Source organism: Ctenopharyngodon idella, chromosome 6, assembly GCF_019924925.1.
Source record: "Ctenopharyngodon idella isolate HZGC_01 chromosome 6, HZGC01, whole genome shotgun sequence".
In the NCBI taxonomy this organism is placed as follows: domain Eukaryota; kingdom Metazoa; phylum Chordata; class Actinopteri; order Cypriniformes; family Xenocyprididae; genus Ctenopharyngodon; species Ctenopharyngodon idella.
In genome coordinates this window covers 33423725-33447939 of record NC_067225.1, presented here as the reverse complement: position 1 = coordinate 33447939, position 24215 = coordinate 33423725, and the positions used below count along the sequence as shown (strand labels likewise).

The following is a 24215-nucleotide window of genomic DNA, read 5'->3' as shown; positions in this document are numbered from 1 at the left end:
GATGTGCGTTGAAGCCTGTGATCGTCCTTGTATTTTGCTTCAACTATGAAACCTTACACAAGTTTATTTACTTGTTTGACGTTTTGTGTGTGTTTGTGTAACTGGAAGCAAACAGAATACGACTCTAGTGCACACAAGTACCATATGTGCATATGCAGTAAAAAAAAATAATAAGCTCTGAATCGATTCATAATTGCTGGAAGAGAGAATCATGACACAGAATCACAGAGAATCGATTTTTTTCTCCCACCCCTACATACCATTGTACTGAATGACCACCATATTCATTTATTTCATAGAATATCATGGTAGCAGTATCATCCAAAAAATATTCAGCAGAGTTGTGAATATTCACAGATCTTACCGAGGAACGCGTCCACGAGGCAGCTGACGCCCCTCATGGCTCTGAAGAAGATCTGAGGCAGCTGTTTGAGGCAGGGGTGCTGAATGACCTCGTGAGGAACGCCGTTTCCCCCCAACAACTGCTCCTGAAACTTCGGGGTGGAACTCACTATGACGGGATTGCTCAGGTCCACAGGGTTACTGAAGGGGAGAGAGATAATTGAACAACTTGTGTAAGTATCCATGACCAGAATGGATCCAATAGCAAATGGAGCTTGATTCTGTTTCAAATCAAATGTTTCTGAAGAGGAAATCAACCTATTAAAAACACAGACAACATAAGGACAAAGTCAGCTTTACTGCAGACCTGAGCATGTGTAGAAAGCGATACCACGTCTGAGCCACACAGTCGTTGTCCATCTCAGCGGGGATGAGGCTGGCGTCTTCCTCTGGCACTTTAAACGGAGGAAATGATGGCCCGTACATGAACCGCAGCAGCCTGTGTGGACAACAAAACAAATAATGTCAAACAAACAAAAGCTTCGACATCAGTGAAAAGGCTGTCTACTACGGAAGCTTGTTTCCACCATGAAATAAAAAATGAAAAAGGTAATTGTGACTTTTTCATCTCACAATTCTGACTTTTTTTCTCTCAGAATTGCATGATATAAAGTCAGAATTACATGATATAAAGTCAGACTTGCGTGATATAAAGTCAGAATTGCGAGATATAAACTCGCAATTGCGTGTTATAGTGTGCAATTGTGAGGGAAAAAAGACTGACGTTTTTTCCTCAGAATTGCGAGTTTGTATCTCACAATTCTGACTTTATAACTCACAATTGCATGTTATAAAATCAGAATTGCGAGATATAGACATTTTATCCCCCGGTCCTAGACTAAAATGCATGTTTGAGCTGTTTTAACTGAAAGCAACATGTACTGACATATCTTAAAATATGTCAGTGCCATTGTTTTGTCTCAAGATGCACACCAGTAATGTATTTTTCTAGTGTATGTTTATAAAAGTTACTTAAATATCCTAATTAGGCTAAGCCCCGTCTGTGAAACCGGGCCAAAAACTTAGTGGCGGAAACAAGCTTCCGTAGTCTTTAACAATTCCTGTAACTCAAAATAAAAAAAAATTAAAAAAAGCTACAGTAACGTCTTTAGCTAGTCAGTTTGAGATCTTTTCCATCTAAACAGGTTATATCTCTTAAGCCTAGTAGTGGATGTTTTATGAGCAGCAGGATAATCATATTCATCCGCACAATCATGCAGAGCCCAAAGCACAAACAAAACAATGTTCTTCTGCAAAATGCATTTTGTTTTTTAACCGCTGGAGGGCCAAAAGTTACAATGTACCTTTAAAATGTATTAGTAAATGTAGAAATGAACATCAACTAAGATGAATAAATGCTGTAGAAGTATTGTAAAGCTGCAGCTATTTCACTTCTGCAGGCCTACAGTACCTGGAAGTGAGAGCAGCGATCACTTTACTCCACTGTTCCACCACCGGAGGGTGATGTCTCCAGTTGGCCAGCATCTCTCGGGCAGTCTTCCAGTAGGGCGGCGTGGGGAAACAGCGCGTGCAGGCCAGGAACCAAACCTCAAACAGCACGCTGATCAACTTCTCTGCCAGCTTCTCTGCTATACCACCTACAGGAGACACAAGCACAGACACCTGTTATTACATGTTAAGCTTTATTGGCAGCACAAGTGGCAACTGGTAAATACACTTTAGGGGTTCAAAAGCAGAAATTTTTACTGAAATATTTCCTTAAAAAAATGTGTATTGAGCTGGAAAAAAAAAAAAAAAAAAAAAGAAATTGTCTTGTGCTGGTAGTTTTCATATGCAAAAACATTAAAGGGGACCTATTATGCCCCTTTTCACAAGATGTAATATAAGTCTCTGGTGTCCCCAGAATGTGTCTGTGAAGTTTCAGCTCAAAATACCCCACAGATCATTTATTATAGCTTGTCAAATTTGCACCTATTTGGGTGTGAGCAAAAACACGCCATTTTTGTGTGTGTCCCTTTAAATGCAAATGAGCTGCTGCTCCAGCCCCCCTTTCCAGAAGAGGGCAGAGCTTTAACAGCTCAACAACAACAAAGCCGGAGAATCTCACACAGCCAAAATGAGGATTGTCAGTAACGGTGTTCAGCCTTACATTGTTCAAACCGGAGTCAACACTGATGGAGAGACTCAGGAAGAAGTTACAACTTTTAGAACGTTTCTGAATGGTTAGTGGATAAATTTATGTAGTTGCTGTGGAGTTGATTCAACTCATCGACTAGCATGTGCCGTCATGTTAATCTTTTGTGCAAATCCAGCGTTGAATTGACCCTCGTTTAAAGCAGTCCGGCGTAAAATGACGGCATGGCAACAACACTCTACTACAACAACTCTTCCTCTTCTCTAAAGCAGCCCAACATGGCCTTACCCCCTTTGTTGTGTGTTCTCAGGGGCGGGGTTTATGTAAATTTTAGGGTTTGTTTTGTCACCAACCCGAGAAGAAGCTCATAGTAGTCCCTACCAGCCGTTTGCTTAGATGCAAAATGTGCACCTTCTCTCATTTGTTTGTTAGAAAATGTAAGATCTAGTAAAATACAGAACTTTGTTCCATTTTAGAGGGAAACAACATTGTGTTTGTCCGTGGCATCATACAGACCTCCCACAGTGGGCGGGGCCAGTAGTGTGTCATTGATGCGCAGCAGGAAGAGGAGCAGCACTTCCCATGTCTCTCTGGCCATGCCGGACGAGTCACGTGCCAACTTCTGCACCGCAGACAACACTTGCTGACACAATTTAAAGTGCACCAGGCTGAAGTGCTCTGGTCTGGAAGAAAGAAACATCCATATTTAAAATCATAAAACGCAAACAGAAAGTACTACAATTATTACCAGTTTATAAATACTGTTCTAGTCTGAGTTGTTTGGATGCATGCTATGTTGTGCATTATGGGCAATTAAACACACCTGGGCAGGAAAAGGTTGTGCAAGTGTTTCAGGATGGTTTGGACATAGAGGTTGGGCTCTTTAATGATAGGCTGTGGTATTGAGTCTCGTGGAGACACCAGGGCCATTATCCAGTCAGTGTAGACGTCCACACACAACTTAACCGTGTCTCCATCCAGGGGGAGCGTCAGGCCGTAACACAGCACCTCCATGGTCCATTTCACCTGAGGAGGACAAGGACAACATTATATGGATAAATAAGCAACTAAACCAGTTTGAGATGGATCAACCATCCTTGAGTTTGAGAGGGAAAAGTTTGATGCATGTTTATGAGTAAAACATATCTGACAGCAGGAAAATATAACTCAACTGGAACTGTGTTTTTGCACAATTATATTCCAAAAGCATCGGTCACCATAGGCGAGCAATGAGATGGATCAGAGGTCAGAAAAAAGGTCAGGAAAAAAATCAGAGGCAGAGAGGGAATTGGCAGGATATCCTCTCCTCTTATCACAGTACACAGAAGCCTACAGGAACCACACGCACAATGCAATGGAAGTCAGCGAAGAGACACACACACACACACACACAAGCAAATGAAGGTTTGTAACTAGCACTGAATGACATCCACCCAGATACACAACAGAGAGAACTAAACAAGACCTTAAAACGTTTGCACTAATAACATCACAGCACGTTTTCCATTTTAGGTCAATATGTAACTTGACCAGCATGTTTTGTTTTTAACCAAATTATGCAAATAAGCAACTGAGGAAACAACACAGAACTGGTCTTTAACTTCCTAATAAACCCTTTTTTAGGAACTGCAACATTACATGCTTGATGAATTGGTCCTTATATAACAACCTTTAAAGAACCGTAGCTTTAAATTTCACTTTTAAGGTCTGACGGTGTATAATTTATGATTAAGAACAAAAAATAAAGTTTGTCCAGCAATGTTCACCTTAATTTATGTATAAATCGGAGACTGTTAAAAAAACAAATTCTGAGCGCAGGCCACGTGTGTGATTCATATAGAAAATAATACAAATCGTCTACTAATGAAAACATTTATGACCTGCATGAAAAATTAATTAATTAATTAAGCTTTCAAATATATGAAATATGAAGAACAAAAATCACAATTTTGCTTATATGGTGTGCATATGATCTCATGAAAAAACATTTTAGGCAAGGCAAATTTATTTATACAGCACATTTCGTATATTCATTTTTGCTTGACATAAAATATTTTAAAAATGAGAAAATGTAAGAAATAAGAGAAATAAAAAGGTAAATTAAAAATAGGATGAAATGAGATTAGATATAGATTACATAAAAGGACGTGCAAAATCATCACGAGAAATATTTATGGCTGGTTAAACACTCTCAATTATCCTGTCATTGGCAGCTGTGTTAAAAAGTGAATTTGGACCATATCAAATATAAAAGATAAACTGCACTTGAATTGCTCTGAGGAAAACAAACATTTCCCACCCTAAAAACCTCAGCAGAAGTTAACAGTTAACAGGTTGCACTTCTGAATTAATTCAAACATGCCACCCAGTAAGTCAACCTTGAATTCTTCCTGCCGCAGCCTCAGGTTTGAATACAAGATTCTTCACAGATGTGAGATGTTATGAAACACACACACACACACACTTCTTACCTCCTTGTCAGTCTTGAGGAGGCACTCGGACGGCGCTCCTCCGAGGCTGCTTCCCAGAGGACGCACCACAGCGTTTGCCACGTCTCGACCCACGCCCGATGGGTAAGTGTGTAACACACTCAGGTGGCCCTGGTCGCTCTGGACCACCAGGTGTAAAGACCGCCACTCGGAGTACATGACCGCGACTTCTACTGGATCTGACTGCGACCTGAGGAGAGATGCACATGAGACCTATTACACAAGATGTAATATAAGTCTCTGGTGTCTCCAGAATGTGTCTGAAGTTTCAGCTCAAAATACCCCACAGATCATTTATTATAGCTTGTCAAATTTGCCCCTGTTTGGGTGTGAGCAAAAACACACCGTTTTTGTGCATGTGTCCCTTTAAATGCAAATGAGCTGCCCACTTTCCAGAAGAGGGCGGAGCTTTAACAGCTCACGCTTCAGTTGCTCAACAACAACAAAGCTGGAGAATCTCACGCAGACAAAATGAGGATTGTCAGTAACGGTGTTCAGCCTTACATTGTTCAAACCGGAGTCGACACTGATGGAGAGACTCAGGAAGAAGTTACAACTTTTAGACGTTTCTGAATGGATAAATTTATGTAGTTGCTGTGGAGTTGATTCAACTCATCGACTAGCATGTGTCGTCATGTTAATCTTTTCTGCAAAACCCATATGGACGCCCACTATACATAGTGTACCTGTTTGCTAAACAGAGCCATACACACCAGGCTAATGTTTATGATTGCTATCAAATGCTGTGAATGGCCTAATATTTTTTCCAAAATATCGCTCAGACAGAAACGCTCCTTTTTTTAGCAATCGAGCTTGCCAGGGTCAACTTGCAGGTTATCCAAGCTAACGAGACTCTAAATAGTGTTCAGTGCTCGTCTGTGCAGCCGACGACAGAACAGTTAGCATGCTTTGCTCGAACTTTACACCGTTTTCACAAAATGACGATGAAATGGGTGGAAACGTACAGATTAAGGGGCGGTAATATTATAATAAGATCCCCTTCTTGCGTCACTAAGGGAGTGAAATCTGAGCAGCTCATTTTTTCACATGCTTGCAGAGAAATGCTTGCCAAAACAAAGTTACTGGGTTGTCCTTTTTCACGTTTTCTGGGTTTTTAAATGCACTGGGAACCCGATTATAGCACTTAAACACAGAAAAAGTCAGATTTTCACGATATGTCCCCTTTAAATAATCATTAGGAGTGTATCTATCAGGGTTATAGTTAACTAAAATTAAAACAATAATAAAAAAATAAAAAACATTTTTGTTACTTGAAATAAACATTAACTGAAATCAAATCTTAAGCTTACACTTATTTTGTGTGTGTGCGTGATTTTAGTTTTTGGTAAATAAAACAATACATATTTGCACTAAATTTCCAGCAAAAAGAGTTATATTATGACATATCCCATTACTGTGATATAAAATGACCTGTCCCGTTTCATAACAAGCTTCCTCTTATCAGACATTAGGGTCTGTTTTCACACACAGAAGTGATGACAAACTATGCAGGATGCTGTTTTGATAAAAACACAGAATGTTCTGTGTTGATCACCTGATCCTCTGACACGCGGAACTGTGATTTGAACTATCAACCAGTTAGTTTATTGCAAATTATTGAAAAAAACTGCAGACTCTGATATTATCCAGACGCTACACAAGAGTCTCGTTTTTCTTCACTAATCTAGACACAATCTGAGCGGTCTGCTAAGATTAGAATGAAAACTTTAAACATGGAGCGGAGCCAAATAGATCTCAAACTCTCAGAAAAAAAAGACTAAAATATATACACAGCACGGAAGTTTACCAATGCGTATTACTTCAATATTTGATGTTTCTCTTTAACAAATCATTACAACATTATATATACGTATGCATATAAGTATATATGTGTGTGTGTGTGTGTGTGTGTGTATATATATACACATACACACACACACACACACACACACAATGTTTTATGCTGTTTGATTCATATACCATGATACCTAAATGGCACGTCAAAATACTGTTTGGTTAAAATATTCATGTATCAGGTATTTACAAGTTACTCTAAGGTACTTATAAAAATACTATGATATCTACTTTTTACCGCATATGTTATTAAACAAACAGTCTCTTACTGACGACCACCAGCAGATGAATAACCCTGGCTAAAAATCATGTCCAGATGATGTTTTCTTTTCAACTTCCGTAGCCGATGTGTTTGTTAGCCTCTGTGTTAACCGCACGGTTACGAGTCAGTGAAGCTTTAAATCTTAACACAACCGTCCACATTCATATTTATATATTCATTTTACGCCCTTAGAACATGTATATGCAAATAATACTCATTTTGTGAAAGAGGGTGAAACGCTAAAGCCTATTAGCATCTCGCGAGCTAAGCTAACACAGACTGATTCCCAATGGTGACTGGGATTAAAACCACGAATTTATCGCTAAACATTCAAACAGATTAGCAAAAAAAAAAACAGAATTACCTTTCCTGCTCTTAAATAAACCAGACAACATATAAAATATGCTCGTTTTCCCAGCTTTGGCGCGAATCAATCTGATGCATGTTTGTTTGACAGCTGATTCCAGTCTCACGAGCGCTTCAAAACAAACAAATGACAGCCGTCAATCATCGATCTCTGCTGATAATCCCTTCTTTAAAGACAATTAACCTTTAAATCTAAGACAGTATTAAAGAGCATTGTATACACAGAAGCAGGCCGCAATGCGGGACTGTGGCGGTGTCTCAAAATCTGCAAAGCTAGCTAGCTAGATAGCGCACTTGGTGTCAAAACAAAGACGCTTGGATACTGCTAAGTGGGCAGCTAACAAGTTTCCGTGTCTATCTTGCTTCAAAATACTGGCTAAGCTGGCAGGACACTTGGATTTGAAACTAGAGTGCTCAAAATTGCTGTCTATGTAGACAGCTCACTAGATTTTGAGAAACGGCCCTTGTGACAGTTGTCCGGAGCGGACACACAAACGCAACACACACATATGAATATACAGCGTTACCTGATTCAGTTCACATATCAATCAGTCGCTCGTTCTGGTAATTTTGCCGGGGAAACGGGTTTGATCGAGCAGCATGTTTGTCGGTAGATCCGATGAGATCAGATCCGCTCCTCCATCGTCTGCACGGGCGGAGGGGGTTTGGCTGGCTGCAGTGGCTGATGTGAGCGGCGATGCCCGATTCGCGAATGAATCGTTCATTTGAACCGGTTCTTTCCAATGATTCAATCGCACAGATTCGCGAGAGCGCCACAACATTTTACACAAATTTCTGTCAGGTAAGAAACACAATAACGGTCCTAGTCATAGCGCTAATATCAAATAGTATCAAAATCACACGACTAACTACAGTAACAACGGCCTAGTTTATATATTTCGTCGAAAATAGCTGTTTTACAAATATTCATTGAACTACAGAAAACGATCACGTGAACATTTACGAAAAATGGTACGACAGTAAATAATACCATGGTAGTTTGATGAATATAATTACACTTAAAGATTAGGATATTCATCAGATGCCATAAATGGTAGTTTAGTACCTTAATAATTCGATCAAATTGGCACGTTATGTCTAAAACATGGTAGAAATGGTAGTTTTATTCGTAAATAAACTGAAAATCAACTCAAAATGTATTCTTGAATCTCATTTTGAGCATTAATGGTACATTTCTGTGAGTGACAACTCGGTGAATCGTTTGTATTGATGCGGTTCATTTAAACGAAGCATCTTAACGAATCGGTTTGTTCAAATGAGTCTGACTTCGCTATGCTCCTCCTCCAGGGGCACAAAAACTTCTGAGGAGGAGAAAGACATATATTAAGAGAAATATATTTAGGGCAGGTGTTGAATGGCATGCAATTTTAAAGGATAAAATGTTTTTTTTTTCTGAAGGGTTGCTGTGTTGAATTGTTTGCTGCTTGTAATTGATTCTCATTGAAATAGGCTATGAATAATATTGAAAACAGCGCCCTCATTTGGAAGAGACATCAAATGCACTCTTTCACATGTGTTTTTCTACTACCATTTCAGCTTCGAGTTCAAAGCCAGTTAACTGTGTGTTAATTATAATGAATTTTCATTCTTAATTCAAAGCGATTCATTTCTTTTAAAGGCAATCTGTGAATATGCAAAACAATAAAATTGGGTTCATAACTGCATCATTTATTAAAAGAAAGAAGTAATCGTGTCATCATAAAATTGTAATTATTACTAGCTGCAGCTGTCACTGTAAAATCATAATGAGACAGTCTCATTCATTGTGAATTATGCCTTTAGAATGTTTAGTTTTTAGTTATTTATTTTTTGATGGCATTAGTGGTTGAGTTTTATTGTAGCTACACTTTCTGAAGTATTTTGGTTACCATGTGAGATTTTGTATGGAGTTACAGTAGTGAAAATTCTTCTCAATACCTCTTTTATGTCCTCATTGAACCTTGTCAGCATGATTCGGCGTTCGTATAACGGGCCTTTAGATGTCGGAATCTTTGCGACACTTAATATAGTAACCCGAACAGACAGTTGATATAAATTATTCAAGAGGAAAGTATTTACTGCATCGGAAAAGTGCACATCTGCACAACCACCTAAAACTAATCCTGAAAAAAGATTACTGTCTGATTTTTATTTTTATACAGACGTGGACAAAATTGTTGGTACCCTTGGTAAATATGAACAAAAAAGCCTGTGAAAATAAATCTGCATCGTTAATCCTTATTTCATTAAAATGGAAAAATAGGAGAAAAATAGGCCCACCCCCATCTGGTTGGTTTGCTGTCAAAAAGCTCTTTTTTAGTTTGAAGCCGTTCAAACTCTCCTCCTCGCTGTGCATTAGGACAATATAGACACACATCCTCATCTTTAGTTGATTGGAACTTCTTAATTATTGCCCTAATGGTGGAAATAGGCATTTTCAATGCTTTAGCTGTTTTCTTAGAGCCACTTTCTATTTCGTGAAGCTTTGCTGCACATCAGAACTATATTATTTGGTTTTACTCATTCTGATGGATGATTAAGGGAATTTGGCCTTTGTGTTTACACATATTTATACTCTTGTGAAACAGGAAGTCATGGCTGGATAATTTCATGTTTCTAGTCACCCTGGTGTGCTAAATATGGATGTGAATATACTTCAGAGATATTGTACTCATAAGAATTTCTAGGGGTGCCAATAATTGTGTCCAACGTGTATTAGAGAAAAACATTTATTTCATATTGATATTCCCCCCATTTAAATTCTTATACTGCAATGAAAGGTTAGATTTTTGTGAATTTTTTAGAATAAAATATCTAAAGGATTAATGAAGCCGAATTATTTTCACAGGCTTTTTTGTTCATATTTACCAACGGTACCAACAATATTGTCCACGTGTGCATATATGTGGTTTGATTGTCTACAGTATTATTGTGCTTCTCTGTTTGGATAGTCTGTTTGTGGTTCTTAATATACTATAATATTAAAAAAATATGTATATATATATATATATATATACACACACACACACACATATATAATATATATATATATATATATATATATATATATATTTATATATATAAAGAGAGTGAGAGAGAAAAAGAGGTTTACATTTTTTTTAATAATAATAATAATAATAATAAATATATATATATATATATAATATTAAAACATAAAAAATATAATTAGGATATTTTTAAATTTAGTTTGGATATTTATCCACAGGACTGTATAGTGTGCAGGTTTAGAAAATGTTTAATATACATATTATTAGTGCTGTAAAATTGATTTATTGCATCTAACATTACCTCTAACATCTAACGTGTGTGTGTGTGTGTGTGTGTGTGTGTGTGTGTGTGTGTGTGTGTGTGTATACATACACACACACACACAGACATATATATTTACAAACTTTTATGTTAGATGCGATTAATTTATTTGACAGCATATATACAATAGCATGTATATAATATGTAATAATTTTATATTAAAAATGTTTTAATATAACATATACTAATTACATATACTATATATGGGTCATTGACAAATAAGGTTTTTAAAAGTGTAAAAAAACATAATCGAGATATAATTAATTTTGAAGTTTTATTAAGTGTTATCAATGTGATTATGTGGTTTTTATGATCAATTAACACTGCTTTTGTCATTTTTTACAAGATGGACAAAATTTGACCCAAAAAAGTCATTTGGTTTAACCAAAATTTTGGTTATACCGAATGACGATATTTTCAAACAATGCTAACAGGCTGATATCTAGCTAGCTAGCAAAAGGACAATAAATCATTTTATAAGTTTTTAAAATATTACAACATTTTCCATGTTTTATAGCGGTTGCACCGAATGACCTGATGTTTCGGGTAAAAACATGAATTTTTAAATAGTTAATAAAGAGTTAGTTACTTTGCTTCACCACCATGTGGTCCTTTGCAGGTGTCTGAATGATGTCACATCCTGTCACATGATATTGACCGCATGACTTGGTCCCTTTATATTGGTTACTCCGAATGACATCAATTAAATTAAACAAAGCAACGACTTCTACACATAATTTTAATACCATTTTGCACTATGTTGATATATGATGTTATAAAATCATTCCAGAATAAAAAATATATACATTTATTACATTTTAAGATATTTTAATCACAAATGAAATGGCTGTATTGGCCTTTGAACGGTTAAACCGAATGACATTTAGACACTTCAAAATCTTTAAAATACCTTTATATGTAGCAAAATATAATTAAAACATTTTAGATTCAATAAAAGAGATCTAGTTGTACTACCTCACGTACTTTGGATGTCATATCTTTTTATTATCAAGGCCTTTGGACAAAAAAATGACCCGTCACGTCATTGACCCATATATACATTAGAATATATCTTATATTAGAACATTTAAAAAATATATATAATCAAGTCTAATTTAATTTATACTTTGTTTGGCATCTCTAGGTTTAGATTTAGCTTGTATATTTATCCTGGACAGGACTATGTAGTGTGCAGTGTAGTGCACTAGATGGCAGCAAGTTCACATTGGAAACACGTGCATTATGCGAATGCAGCTGTAGACAGGGCTGTTGTCAGGGGGACGGCCTTGTGATGAGGGGATCCACCCATAAACGTGTCATCCCAGGCCAGTAAATTTATGCAACGTCCCTGACTGCAGGTGCTGCTCATATTTACATTCTCAGTATGACAAGATCAAATATAATATGGTGAGAATATGTAGAAGGAAAGAAAGAAATCACATAGAATAATAATGCACGAGGATTGTTGTGCTTGTTAAGTAACTGTAATGACTACAGAGAGAGTATGTTTCTATTATTCCATACAGTAACAATCATTGACGAGAAGTACATGCCTCAGTTTGAACAGACAGGAGTTTAAATGTGCAGAGAAGTACACTTGTTAGTGAACGATTGTGCTTCTTTTCTGTGATGAGTGCTGTGCACAAAACCTTGATTGCAATCTAACAGCGAGTTTCTTCTTTTCATTGTGAGACCGACCCCCTTATTTAAATCCAACCTCTGTGTTTGTGTTCCTGCCTTTAGAAACAAATCATTTACATGTGAAATCACGCTATAGTGTCTCTTAGCGTAATAATGCTGCTGTGCTTTGTACAGTATAGATGCTGATTGCTAGAAAACATGAATAGTAAAGGCTGTGTTTTGTAGGTACTTACCAATATCATTGAAAATCCTTTAACTATATTGCCGTGAGATACAATAAGGCTGATTTTTATTGTAAGGTTGGTGCATTTTTTCTTTTGTGTGGGAACCTTTTCGAAAATTGATATAGACTCATTTTAAATGCAGACTGCTGAACATTTATATTTTATATTAATGTTGGGCTTTATGGGTCTGGAGAGGGCGGCAGTGACGAGAGATGTGTGTATGTGTGCACAGTCTGTTTATTAAAGGTGAAGACTCATCAAATGTAATGGCAAAAATAACTAGATTTTACATTTTCTGAAGAAAATGATGTTATGTGGTTTCTGGGGTATTCTAGGTCAGCAAAACAAGTTACACAACTATATTTTATAAGTTCGTTACAATCTCTAATCCTAAATTTTAAAACCAAAATGTCCTTGTTTATTTTTTGAACTCTTTCTTTTTATTGTCTTGTTGAAAATATGATGTTTTACTGTTACTGTTACTGATAATGCCCCTTTTACAAGATGTAGTATAAGTCTCTGGTGTCTCCAGAATGTGTGTGTGAAGTTTCAGCTCAAAATCCCCCACAGATCATTTATTATAGCTTGTCAAATATCTTCAGCTATCAAATTGATAGTTCCATGTAGAACCGTTAACATCCACAGAATCTTTCCACTGCACAAAAGGTTCTTTATAGTGGAAAAATATTATTTTTAGATTATTAAAATGTTCTTTACACTATGAAAAACAATGCCTCTCTTCGCTGAAAGGTTCTTTGGGGAACCAAATATGGCATCGCTGCAAAAAAAGAAAAAAAAAGAAAAACCTTTTGGAAACTTTGCTTTTAAGAGCGTACGCTACATTTTAAAAATAATATGCGTTACGATCAGCAATTCATGGGAGAAAGTATTGTAGCATTTTATTTTAAAAAACAGCACACTTCACCTTTAAAGGGATAGTTCACCCTAAAATGAAAATTAAATCATCATTTACTCACTTCGGTTGTTGTTTTAATGCTGTATTTCGTTCTTTCCTTTTTGGACCACAAAAGGGGAATTTTAAAAAAATGTTCCACTCACGCACGTCCATATTATGGCAGTGAATAGCGACCAGCATAAAGCCTTTTAAAAAAACGCAAAAGCATAACAGAATGATTTGATGCCACAAGTGTCGTATTTTCCCAAGTGTTCTGGAGTTTACGATATGGATTTGGTGAAAAACAAACCAAAATTTAATGTATTATTTAACGAAAATCCTGACCTTGGTTCATGAGACTCTATTAGCGCCGCAGTTCACTCTGACTCGCCCAGAAAATCAAGATTAATAAATATGCGACATGAAATAAAACATTTAGAAATCCCAAAAAAGTACTTTCTTCACTGAGTTGAATGTCTCCAGACCGATACAGATGTGAACACGGTAACGTTTTGTTGCAACTCATATATTCACCTCAGAGAATAAGGTGCATGGATTGTATTTCATGTCGCGTTTTTGTTAATCTTGATTTTTCACAACTTGTGTATTTTTCGGAGTGAATTAATAGTCTCACGAACTTGCAGTCGTGCACAGAAGATCAACGGCCAAGAGCAGGATTTTCGTTAAATCATACACTATATTATGTTTTTCACCAAATCGTAAACCCCCAGAACACTTGATTAAAAGCTTGATGCTGGTCACTATTCACTGACATTATATTGACAAGTGCGAGCGGGACATTTTTTTAAAATTCTCCTTTCGTGGTCCAAAAAAAGAAAGAACGCATAAAGCATTAGAACAACACTAGGATGAGTAAATGATGACTTAATTTTCATTCTAAGGTGAACTATCCCTTTAAGAAGTCTAGTTTATTGTTATCGTCTTAATGACAGCCATCGGCATAAGAGGTTAAATATCCGGCAGCTAAATGATCTCCATATCACCTCTGAGTAGAGAAACACAGACTGAGGAGCGACTCCAGCGGCCCTTCGGCCTCCCACACCGACACTCCACATCCAAGGCCACTGAAAGCTTTTCAATCGCTCTTAAACTCTGTAGAACGCCACTCTGTCTTCATTAATTGCCGTGTTGTTTTAAATCCATTGCTGTTGTCTTGGCAGCGGCAGGACGGCGGGAACGACTCTCACTGAGGACGCAGATATAGTCATAGCTCTGGGGGAGATGAATAATACAATGCTACACTCGTTTAGACACACAGCCAAATGAATACAAACGCATTTACAGTCAGTGGAACACTGAAGGACAGAAAGGCTGAGAGTTACTGAGCCAAGCATCACTATTATATTGCTAATGTTATTGAGTTGAACAAACATATAACACTCTTAGAAGAAAAGGTTCTATATAGAATCTTAAAAGGTTCCGTCAGAGGTTCCATTTTAAAGGCCCACTGAAGTGCCTTGGAACACGCAGCATTATTCAATGTGTTGAAGTAATTTCAACTGAAACAGGAAGACAGGGCGAGACATGTCGAACAGCTCCTCCCCTTTTGAAAAAGACTTAATTCGCCTCAATGGATATTTGTGGCCTGCATCATGCTATATATAAATGCATTTTTATTATAATTTGCGTTCGAAATTAGCATGAATATTACTTCGTTTTTTTACACGTACACTAGGGTAGGCGTACAGTGCGCGTGACGCTGTAATCATCAGCAGAGAACGCGTATAGTGTACGCGCGCAGCACAGTTTTTCTAACCGCAAAGAACAATATAGACCGAAGGCACTTTGCACACGCACTTTGAATAGTTTTTGCACTAATTTAGTTTGTCCACAAGGTGTCAGCACTGAAACGGGCTGTTGTTTCGGTCTGAAAAGAAACGGAGAAGACAGAACAAGAGTAACAACAAACACAATAGCCGACCGTGTTGAAGAGCGCTCGTGTGAGGGGATTAAAAGATACCAGCAACTCTATTTTAAACGAGTACAAAGACATTTTATTGTAACTATTTGAGCGAAAAAGACTAGACAAGCATGAATCTCTCTAGTGCGCTTGTGTCGAGCACTTGTGTTTGTGAACGCTATCAAAAGCTCGAGACTGTGTGTGCAAGTAAAAAACGAAGTAACCTTATTTTTCCATCATGTAATGCAGTTGACATTCCTCAAACTTTGCAGTGTGTAAGCTGCCAATAGTCCTCTTAGCAGAATGAAAAACAAAACTTTTATTCTTAATGTCAATATGTTATAAACAGAAAGCAAGCAGAGAGCGCTCCCATTACAGATCCGTCGTCACATCATTGAGCTAAAGAAGAATATCTTATTTATCATGTTTACAATGTTGGTTATAATTAGAAAATTCATGAGACTGTGATTAAACAAAAAAAAAAAAAAAGATTTTTGGATTCTGACCAAATTAAAAGGTAGGTAATAATAATACAAATAATAAAACCTTTGAGCGACCCTGAGTATAAATAGGCGCTATAAAAAGTGTTAAAAAGGTGCAATGGAGTATAAAAAGACTATAAAAAAGTGCAGTGTTTTCGTCTTACTGACAAACTGTCTCATCATCCAGTGAACAACAGCCAGACCTGAAATTACTTGTGAAAACAATGCAGACATTTCAATATGAATAAGGACTTCTTTTCATCAGTTCTTGTTTTTCTTTATGCATTTATGCATTAAGAATACAGCAAGACAAGCTATTAATCCTTTTTAAATGCCATTTATCATGTTCAGTGACACTTTAAATAGGACAACCATTAAAGTACTAGTCAGACTTAGCTAGATAATAAACTGCACTTTTAGTAAATACTCAGTAAAACTATAAATATTGTCTTAAATAGGCCTAAATAAAAGTCTTACGATCCAAGTTATAATTTGTGGCCCTTTGCATTTCATGTGGTTAAAATGCGGCCCTCTTGGCCTCCGAACTTGAGTACCCCTGCTCTATATAGAGCACTATGTGCCATTGACCATGTAGAAAACAGTAAATGTGGCTGATTTCAGCCTCAGCTTCAGCGTCTATTTATAATGTAGGGGGCGGGACCTTTAGATTCTAGAAAGCATTTGATTGGTCACAAAATCTGATGAGAAGCTGAAGTGCAGCGTGATGTCATCAAAACCGTTGATCCATATTGGCGGATGTGACGAGACTGTAAGTTTTGAATGCTTATATCTTCTAAATGTGATTTTTTTGTCATTGTTTTGGAGTACATTAGCTTACACTCTGGGTTAAAAACAACCCAAGTTGGGTTGAAAATGGACAAACCCAGCAATTTGGTTGTTTTAACCCAGTGGTTGGGTTAAATGTTTGCCCAACCTGCTGGGTAGTTTTATTTAACTCAACTATAGTTTAAAAATAACTGTATTGCTTGCTTAAAATGAACCCAAAGTATGTTAGAAATTACCATTTCTTAATATTTTAAGCCATATAGTCATTTTTAAACAATAGTTGGGTTAAATAAAACTACCCAGCAGGTTGGGCAAACATTATGAATGTATAGATAATCTTAAGGCTAACATATTCATACTAAAAGCCAAAAAACTGTCAATTTTGAGAGCTTGAAAACATGCATGTTTAATGGAAGTATTATCATGCAATCATTTAAGACATTTTTCCTTATATAGAACCTTTTTGGCATAAAGCGTTGAGTCAGAAACCCTAGAGTTCTAAATAGAACGCAAACCAAGAGTTTAATGTAAAAGTTTGGCATCAAAGATCTATTTAAATGTCCATAATTTGTTACACTGCAAAAAATGCTTTTCTTACTTAGTATTTTTATCTGGTTTCCAGTCAAAATATCTAAAAATTCTTAAATACGGATGCTTTTACTAGACAAGTAAAATCACAAGATATTATCTCTTGTTTTCTGGAAAAGAAATAGCTTGTTTTAAGAAAAAAAAACACTTAATTTAGTTTTTTTTTTTTTTTTTTTTTTTTTCAGAGAACAAGAGATAATATCTTGATTTAAGATTTTTTAGATATTTTGACTGGAAACAAGATAAAAAATACTAAGAAAAGCATTTTTTGCAGTGTAAAGCATTATTCAAAATTTGTATAACACACTAAAATGCATGAAAACTGTGATTGCCATGTTTAGTTCTTGATGTTTCTTCTGATTACGAGGAATAAACTGAGATGCAGCTGACCTTGAATTATACAGTGAAAAGTGGCTCTCCTCGAATACAGCAGGAGGATGTTGAAGTCTGCGAGCTGTGCATAATGCATACAATGCATTTTATCATATCTCTCAATGCCATGGCATAAAGCTATATTTAAACTTCCACTTTAAATATTAGCGGAATGACGGGCCCCATGCAAATCTGTTATTATAGTAAATTTAATTCCACCATTAAGCTTTTCGAAAGCCTTTTTAATCATCCATTATTCATCAGTATTGTCACTTTCGCTCTTTTTGCTCCACTTAAAAGGTCATCATGCGGAATGAGTTAAGAAACGACTGCGTTCACAGCTGCACGTCAACCATTAGCTCACTAAACATTTGCATATTCTGTTCAGTCACTATTCCATATCAAAACAACAATGAGGTTGGCAACGTGATTAAACATAATTAAGACTTCATTAGGGGTCCTTTGTAAACACTTTCCTCCATAAGGCACTAACTTGCTGGTTTTGCTGATTGCTAATGTGCTTTTGAATAAGTTATACAAGCCGTGACTGCTTTTACCAACGAATTTCATTATTCAAAGAGCAAATGGCAGGTACGTTTTAACGTCACAGTGAACAAAGTATTAGACGGCGTGCAGCCGAAATGGCTCACTCCATAGTGATGATGATCACATGGCCGCCCACATTTACACGTCAACTAGGCCAGTTTGATTTTTGGAAATTCAGCCCACCCATGTGTTTTATCATTCTTTCTGATAAGAAACTAATGTTACTATGTTAGTGGCTGTTTTGGGAATTATGTTTGACACATTTAGTAGCACGTATCCATGAGAATAACTATATGCACCTTATTTTTCGAAGCTGAGGTCATTTTTAAATGTGCAAGACTTGATTGCGATGATTACGATAATAATAAATTAATATGATGTTACTAGTTAGCAAATTCAAGCATCAAAATTGACAGTTTTTGTACAGCTAAAAAACTTTGCTCTTACATTAAAAACAAGGTGGATATTCTGCCTTGTTGTTGTTTTTTCTTGTTTTCTGATCACAAACTGTGTCACTAATTTCTTGTGCATTGTTTGCTGAACTATATTTTGAATGTATAATTTAATATATTTTGAGTATTTTCTACATTGTGTATCAACTATTCCAGATTTACCTTCCCTTAAATGGTATTTACATGACAGTTTTGGGGCGGAATAAACTGTAAAGTGAACAAATTGAGTGGCACGTTTCAATGAAGATTGTTTAATGATTGTTGTTACAGAAACGTACGTGCTTTACAGAAAGACTGTTATTGAAGGATGGAGGAGTTAGAAACTGCGGTATATTGAACCGACTGCAAACCCGCAAACAGAACAGGGCGTTTTCGTATTAGTCTTAAAGGCACAGCGACAAAAAAACAAGAGGCAGGAAGATGCAGAATAATAATAAAACTGTTTTTGGTGCATGAACTGCGTTAACTGACTTTAAATGATATGATAAAAATATATGATATATGTCTCCTTTTCACAGTCAGACACAAGCTGCAGATCTCTAGCACTGAAGTGTTATGAAAGCACGGCTTTTCTCTCACACCATCATATTCTGTATCTCTCTCGCTCTTACTCACTCACTCTCACCTGGGGAACCCCCCCACTCTCATTTCTCACCAAACACCAACTTTCTGAATGTCTCTACCACTTTTTCTCTTTAAAATAGACCATCTCTCTCTCTCTCTCTTGTAAATGTCATAGTGGTTGTGGAAAAATGTATTCTTCCTTCACACATACAGCAGTGATGGACTGTCCAGGCGCTTGCATATATCTCTCTGTTCTCTATAAATGAAACTAACCTTTACATAAGGCATCATAGTTGATGGCTCGGCAACCACATGAGGGTTTTTCATGAACTAGGCACATTTACAGACTCTTAACAATAACTGCATTTTCACATTTGTCAAGAAATGGTGAGCGATGCTTGACCACTTCGATGCTACAGTGCTGTGGGTGGGTGTTAGTGCATTTCTTCAAAGTTTCTAAGATATTTTAGTTGCTAGGGTGCTGTGGGTGGTTGCTAGGGCATGTCTTCAAAGTTTCTAAGACGTTTTAGTTGCTAGGGTGCTGTGGGTGGGTGCTAGTGCATTTCTTCAAAGTTTCTAAGATATTTTAGTTGGTAGTGTGCTGTGGGTGGTTGCTAGGGCATTTCTTCAAAGTTTCTAAGACGTTTTAGTTGCTAGGGTGCTGTGGGTGGGTGCTAGTGCATTTCTTCAAAGTTTCTAAGATATTTTAGTTGGTAGTGTGCTGTGGGTGGTTGCTAGGGCATTTCTTCAAAGTCTCTACACTGTTCTAGTTTCTGGGTGGTTGTTAGGGTGCTGTGAGTGGTTGCTAAGGCATTTGTATACGGTGGTACTTTTGCTAGGAGGTTGCTAGGGTACTGTGGTTGGGTGTTAGGGCATTTCTACAAAGTTTCTAAGGCGTTCTAATTGCTACGTGGTTGCTAGGGTGCTGTGGGTGGTTGCTAGGGCATTTCTTCAAAGTCTCTATGCTGTTCTAGTTTCTGGGTGGTTGTTAGGGTGCTGTGAGAGGTTGCTAAGGCATTTGCTAGGAGGTTGCTAGGGTACTGTGGTTGGTTGTTAGGGCATTTCTACAAAGTTTCTAAGGCATTCTAATTGCTACGTGGTTGCTAGGGTGCTGTGGGTGGTTGCTAGGGCATTTCATCAAGGTTTCTAAGGTCTTATAAGGTGTTTTAGTTGCTAGGGTGCTGTGGGTGGTTGCTAGGGCATTTCTACAGTTTCTAAGGTGTTCTAGTTGCTAGGGTGCTGTGAGTGGTTGCTAGGGCATTTCTTCAAAGTTTCTTAGGTGTTCTAATTGCTAGGTGGTTGCTAGGGTGCTGTGGGTGGTTGCTAGGGCATTTCTACAAAGTGTCTATGCTGTTCTAGTTTCTAGGTGGTTGCTAGGGTGCTGTGAGTGGTTGCTAAGGCATTTTTCAAAGTGTATATGGTGTTCTAGTTGCTAGGAGGTTGCTAGGGTACTGTGGTTGGTTGCTAGGGCATTTCTACAAAGTTTCTAAGGCGTTCTAATTGCTAGGTAGTTGCTAGGGTGCTGTGGGTGGTTGCTAGGGCATTTCTACAAAGTGTCTACAGTGTTTTTGTTGCTAGGGTACTGTGGGTGGTTGCTAGGGCATTTCTTCTAAGGTGTTCTAGTTGCTAGATAGTTGTTAGGGTGCTGTGGGTGGTTGCTAGGGCATTTCTATGACGTTTCTAAGGTGTTCTAGTTGCTAGGAGGTTGCTAGGGTACTGTGGGTGGTTGCTAAGGCATTTCTATGAAGTTTCTAAGGTGTTCTAGTTGCTAGGGTGCTGTGGGTGGTTGCTAGAGCGTTTCTCCTAAGGTGTTCTAGTTGCTAGGTGGTTGCTAGGGTGTTGTGGGTGGTTGCTAGGGCATTTCAACAAAGTTTCTAAGGTGTTCTCGTCGCTAGGGTGCTGTGGGTGGTTACTAGTGCACCTCTACGAAGCTTCTAAGGTGTTTTTATTGCTATTTTGTTGCTAGGGTGCTGTAGGTGGTTGCTAGGGCATTTCTTCAAAGTTTCTAAGGTGTTCTAATTGCTAGGTGGTTGCTAGGGTGCTGTGGGTGGTTGCTAGGGCATTTCTTCTAAGGTGTTCTAGTTGCTAAGTGGTTGCTAGGGTGTTGTGGGTGGTTGCTAGGGCATTTCAACAAAGTTTCCAAGGTGTTCTCGTCGCTAGGTGGTTGCTAGGGTGTTCTGGGTGGTTGCCAGGGCATCTCTACAAAGTTTCCATGGTGTTCAGAGTAGTTGCAAGGTTGTTGCTATGGTGTTGCTGTGCTCTGAAATTTGGATATGTAGATACGGTTGTGGTGATGATGGTGCGTCTGATGAATCAGTACAGTAACAGCACAGATGATCTGAGGAGTCCTTCATGTCTGCAGCACAAGCACTGCCTTCACACACTCAGCTCTAATTCTAGTGTGAGCTCTAGTCACTGTGATGCTTGTTTTAGGTTTGCTGATCTAAATATGAGTTCTTGTTAAGTGCACGGCTCTCTTTTGCGTTCACACAAACAAACAGTAGAAAACTCTGATAGCAGGAGTGTGGCGATAAAGACCGTTTTCGGCAGCTCATCTCATTCTGCACAGAGCAAATCATCAGCACGTACAAACACGCCGCGGCTTTTGCATTATGCATCGGCGTGTTCAACGTACTTTTATTGTAGAAGCCGGAATCCCTCCTCCTCACCCGCAGCACCACAGCAAGCTTCTCATTTTCCCTGACAATAAAACGGAGCGCGGGCTGAGACTGATGAAAAACACGATTGCTCCTGATATCTTCTCAGCCTCCGATAAGGAGCGGTTGTGGTGTTTTAGGGAATGGGATTTGCGCATCATAAAATGGTAGTTTCATATGATGGAACTGGCTTTTTGGAAATACACTTCAAAATACAAATGCTGACTTTTGACTCCTATGTTGTATTCCCATGATGGAGAATATTGAATGATGTTTAGCTGAGGAAACTTGTGAACTGCAGCCGAGTTTTTTTTATCTGTTGTTTATTTACTAATATTGCAGTTAATTTATAAATTTACTAATGCATTTCAACCTTTTGTAGTTTTATAGTTTAGTTAAAGTTGTGTAAATTAACTTGAGTCAATGTATTATGAATGAACAATAGTATTTTAATTAACATAAACCTAGATTAATAAATGCTGTAAAAAATGTTCATTGTTCATGCATTAACAAATAAAATATAGCTGCATGCAACAATTGTGGGGTCAAGCTGAAAAAAATATTTGTGGACATCTAGGATAAATCTGCTTAAATTACATCAGTTAAAACACTTATAACACAATATCATGGTTTATAACTTCCGAGCAGTAGGTGGCACTATGAAGAAACTCTGCGTGCACCCTCAAGTCATGCCTGTGATGACATGTACCAAGTTTCGCAGTATAAAACAACGGTTGGGTCTATCAATAATCTTTTAATAACTTTTTTTTCATGAGTCTCTGTAGATGCTACATACCAAATTTCATACAAATCGGACACATTTTGTAGGAGGAGTTCGAAAAAGTATAAAATTCAATATGGCGGACAGTAAGTATGGTAGAATATGGCAAATTTGGTATCGTAGGACTCGGCATAAGCCATCAAATCTAATGATGTAAGTTAAATGACAATATGTTGAATTTTCCATATGTTATAAGCATATTCATAAATTTCATTATATCTCTTGACCCCTAGGGGGCGCTGACCTAAAACTTTACAAGTCCTCACAGAACATGGCCTTGATGAATCATACCGAGATTTGTAAAGATACATTTAATGTGTTCGTAAAACACCGCATTTTATGACAAAATTCATTGGATATTGGATATTGTTCAATTCGGCATGCCTCAAGGAATCTAAGGAGACCATCCTCATAATTTTAGGACAAAGCATTCAAAAGTTATAAGCAAAAGTATCCATTTTTCCTATCTCGGCACCAGTAGGTGGCGCTGTGACGATACTGTGCTTGTACCCCCATTCATGCCTGTAATGACATATGCCAAGTTTGATGTCAATACACCAAACCATTGCAAAGATACAGCATCAAATCCATTTTTGCGTGTTCATGGCAAATTCGTTGACGTGTTATATGAAAACGGATTGGCCGATCAAAAATCTTTTAATAACTTTTTGCAACTTTTACATACCGAATTTCTTGCAAACTGGACAAACGCTCTAGGAGGAGTTCGAAAAAGTAGATTTTCCAAAGGTTTTCCCTTCGGGGCTTGACCCCTAATGAATTGAACCTTATTGTAAATTGCTACCTCATTTCTTTTAGTAAATTTTGAGTAAATAATGTGAAAAAAAGTTTGTTTTGTCCCATCAACCAGAATCAAAACCTGAAATCAGTTCTAGTGAATATTAGTCAGTCTGTACCCCATTTATCCAGTTAGTTATGTCATCTAATCAAAATAGAGTAAATCACCTTTTGAAAGTAACTTGATGCTTCAAATAAAGATTGTATCAATTACATTGTTACACCAGAAGGTGGCGACAAGTGACTTGCAATAGTCATTGAATCATTCAATCAAGAGATTTGTTCAAAAACGCTGATTCATCCAGTAATGAAACAACTGAAGTCTTTATAAATGAGTCATTGAATCATTCATTCAATCAGATTAATTAATTCAAAATAAATATTCTTTTAAAAAGACTGCAGCAATTAACATTTTGTCAGAACCTCATTTATCCAGTTACTTTAAGTCTAACTGTTTGTCTCTATGTTCAGGATCACTTATGCCAAACCACATAACTTCATAAACTGTCAGATTAACTATGAAGCTAAGCAGTTAAGATTGCTTATGGCACTCACATGTATTGTTCTTGAGCATAACGGCACACAAAACAACATGAGAATGTCCTTTTTTCTGAACTCTATCACAGCTAATAGGCTTTCCAGTGCAATTACAGCTCTTTAGAATCAGGTAACCTTTAGATGATTTCAGATGTGAGTCATCCTCGTGTAATTTT

At 37.3% G+C, this 24215-nt stretch overlaps 1 protein-coding gene across 5 annotated transcripts in view; it reads right to left on the bottom strand.

The window, feature by feature from the left end:
- Nucleotides 1-8189, bottom strand: part of ralgapb (Ral GTPase activating protein non-catalytic subunit beta) — a 36606-nt gene extending 28417 nt beyond the window's left edge. For 4 of the 5 annotated variants that reach the window (XM_051896160.1, XM_051896162.1, XM_051896163.1 and 1 more), the window contains exons 1-7: nucleotides 7996-8189; nucleotides 4969-5176; nucleotides 3321-3523; nucleotides 3014-3180; nucleotides 1814-2000; nucleotides 710-841; nucleotides 365-543 (exon numbers count right to left, since the gene is read on the bottom strand). In XM_051896160.1, coding sequence (XP_051752120.1) covers nucleotides 365-543; nucleotides 710-841; nucleotides 1814-2000; nucleotides 3014-3180; nucleotides 3321-3523; nucleotides 4969-5145 — 1045 coding nt within the window. In that variant the 5' untranslated portion in view covers nucleotides 5146-5176; nucleotides 7996-8189. Of the gene's footprint in view, nucleotides 1-364; nucleotides 544-709; nucleotides 842-1813; nucleotides 2001-3013; nucleotides 3181-3320; nucleotides 3524-4968; nucleotides 5177-7466; nucleotides 7634-7995 lie in introns of those variants that run through there. The other variant, XM_051896161.1, reaches the window with a different exon arrangement.
- Between the last annotated feature and the right edge of the window lie 16026 nt (nucleotides 8190-24215).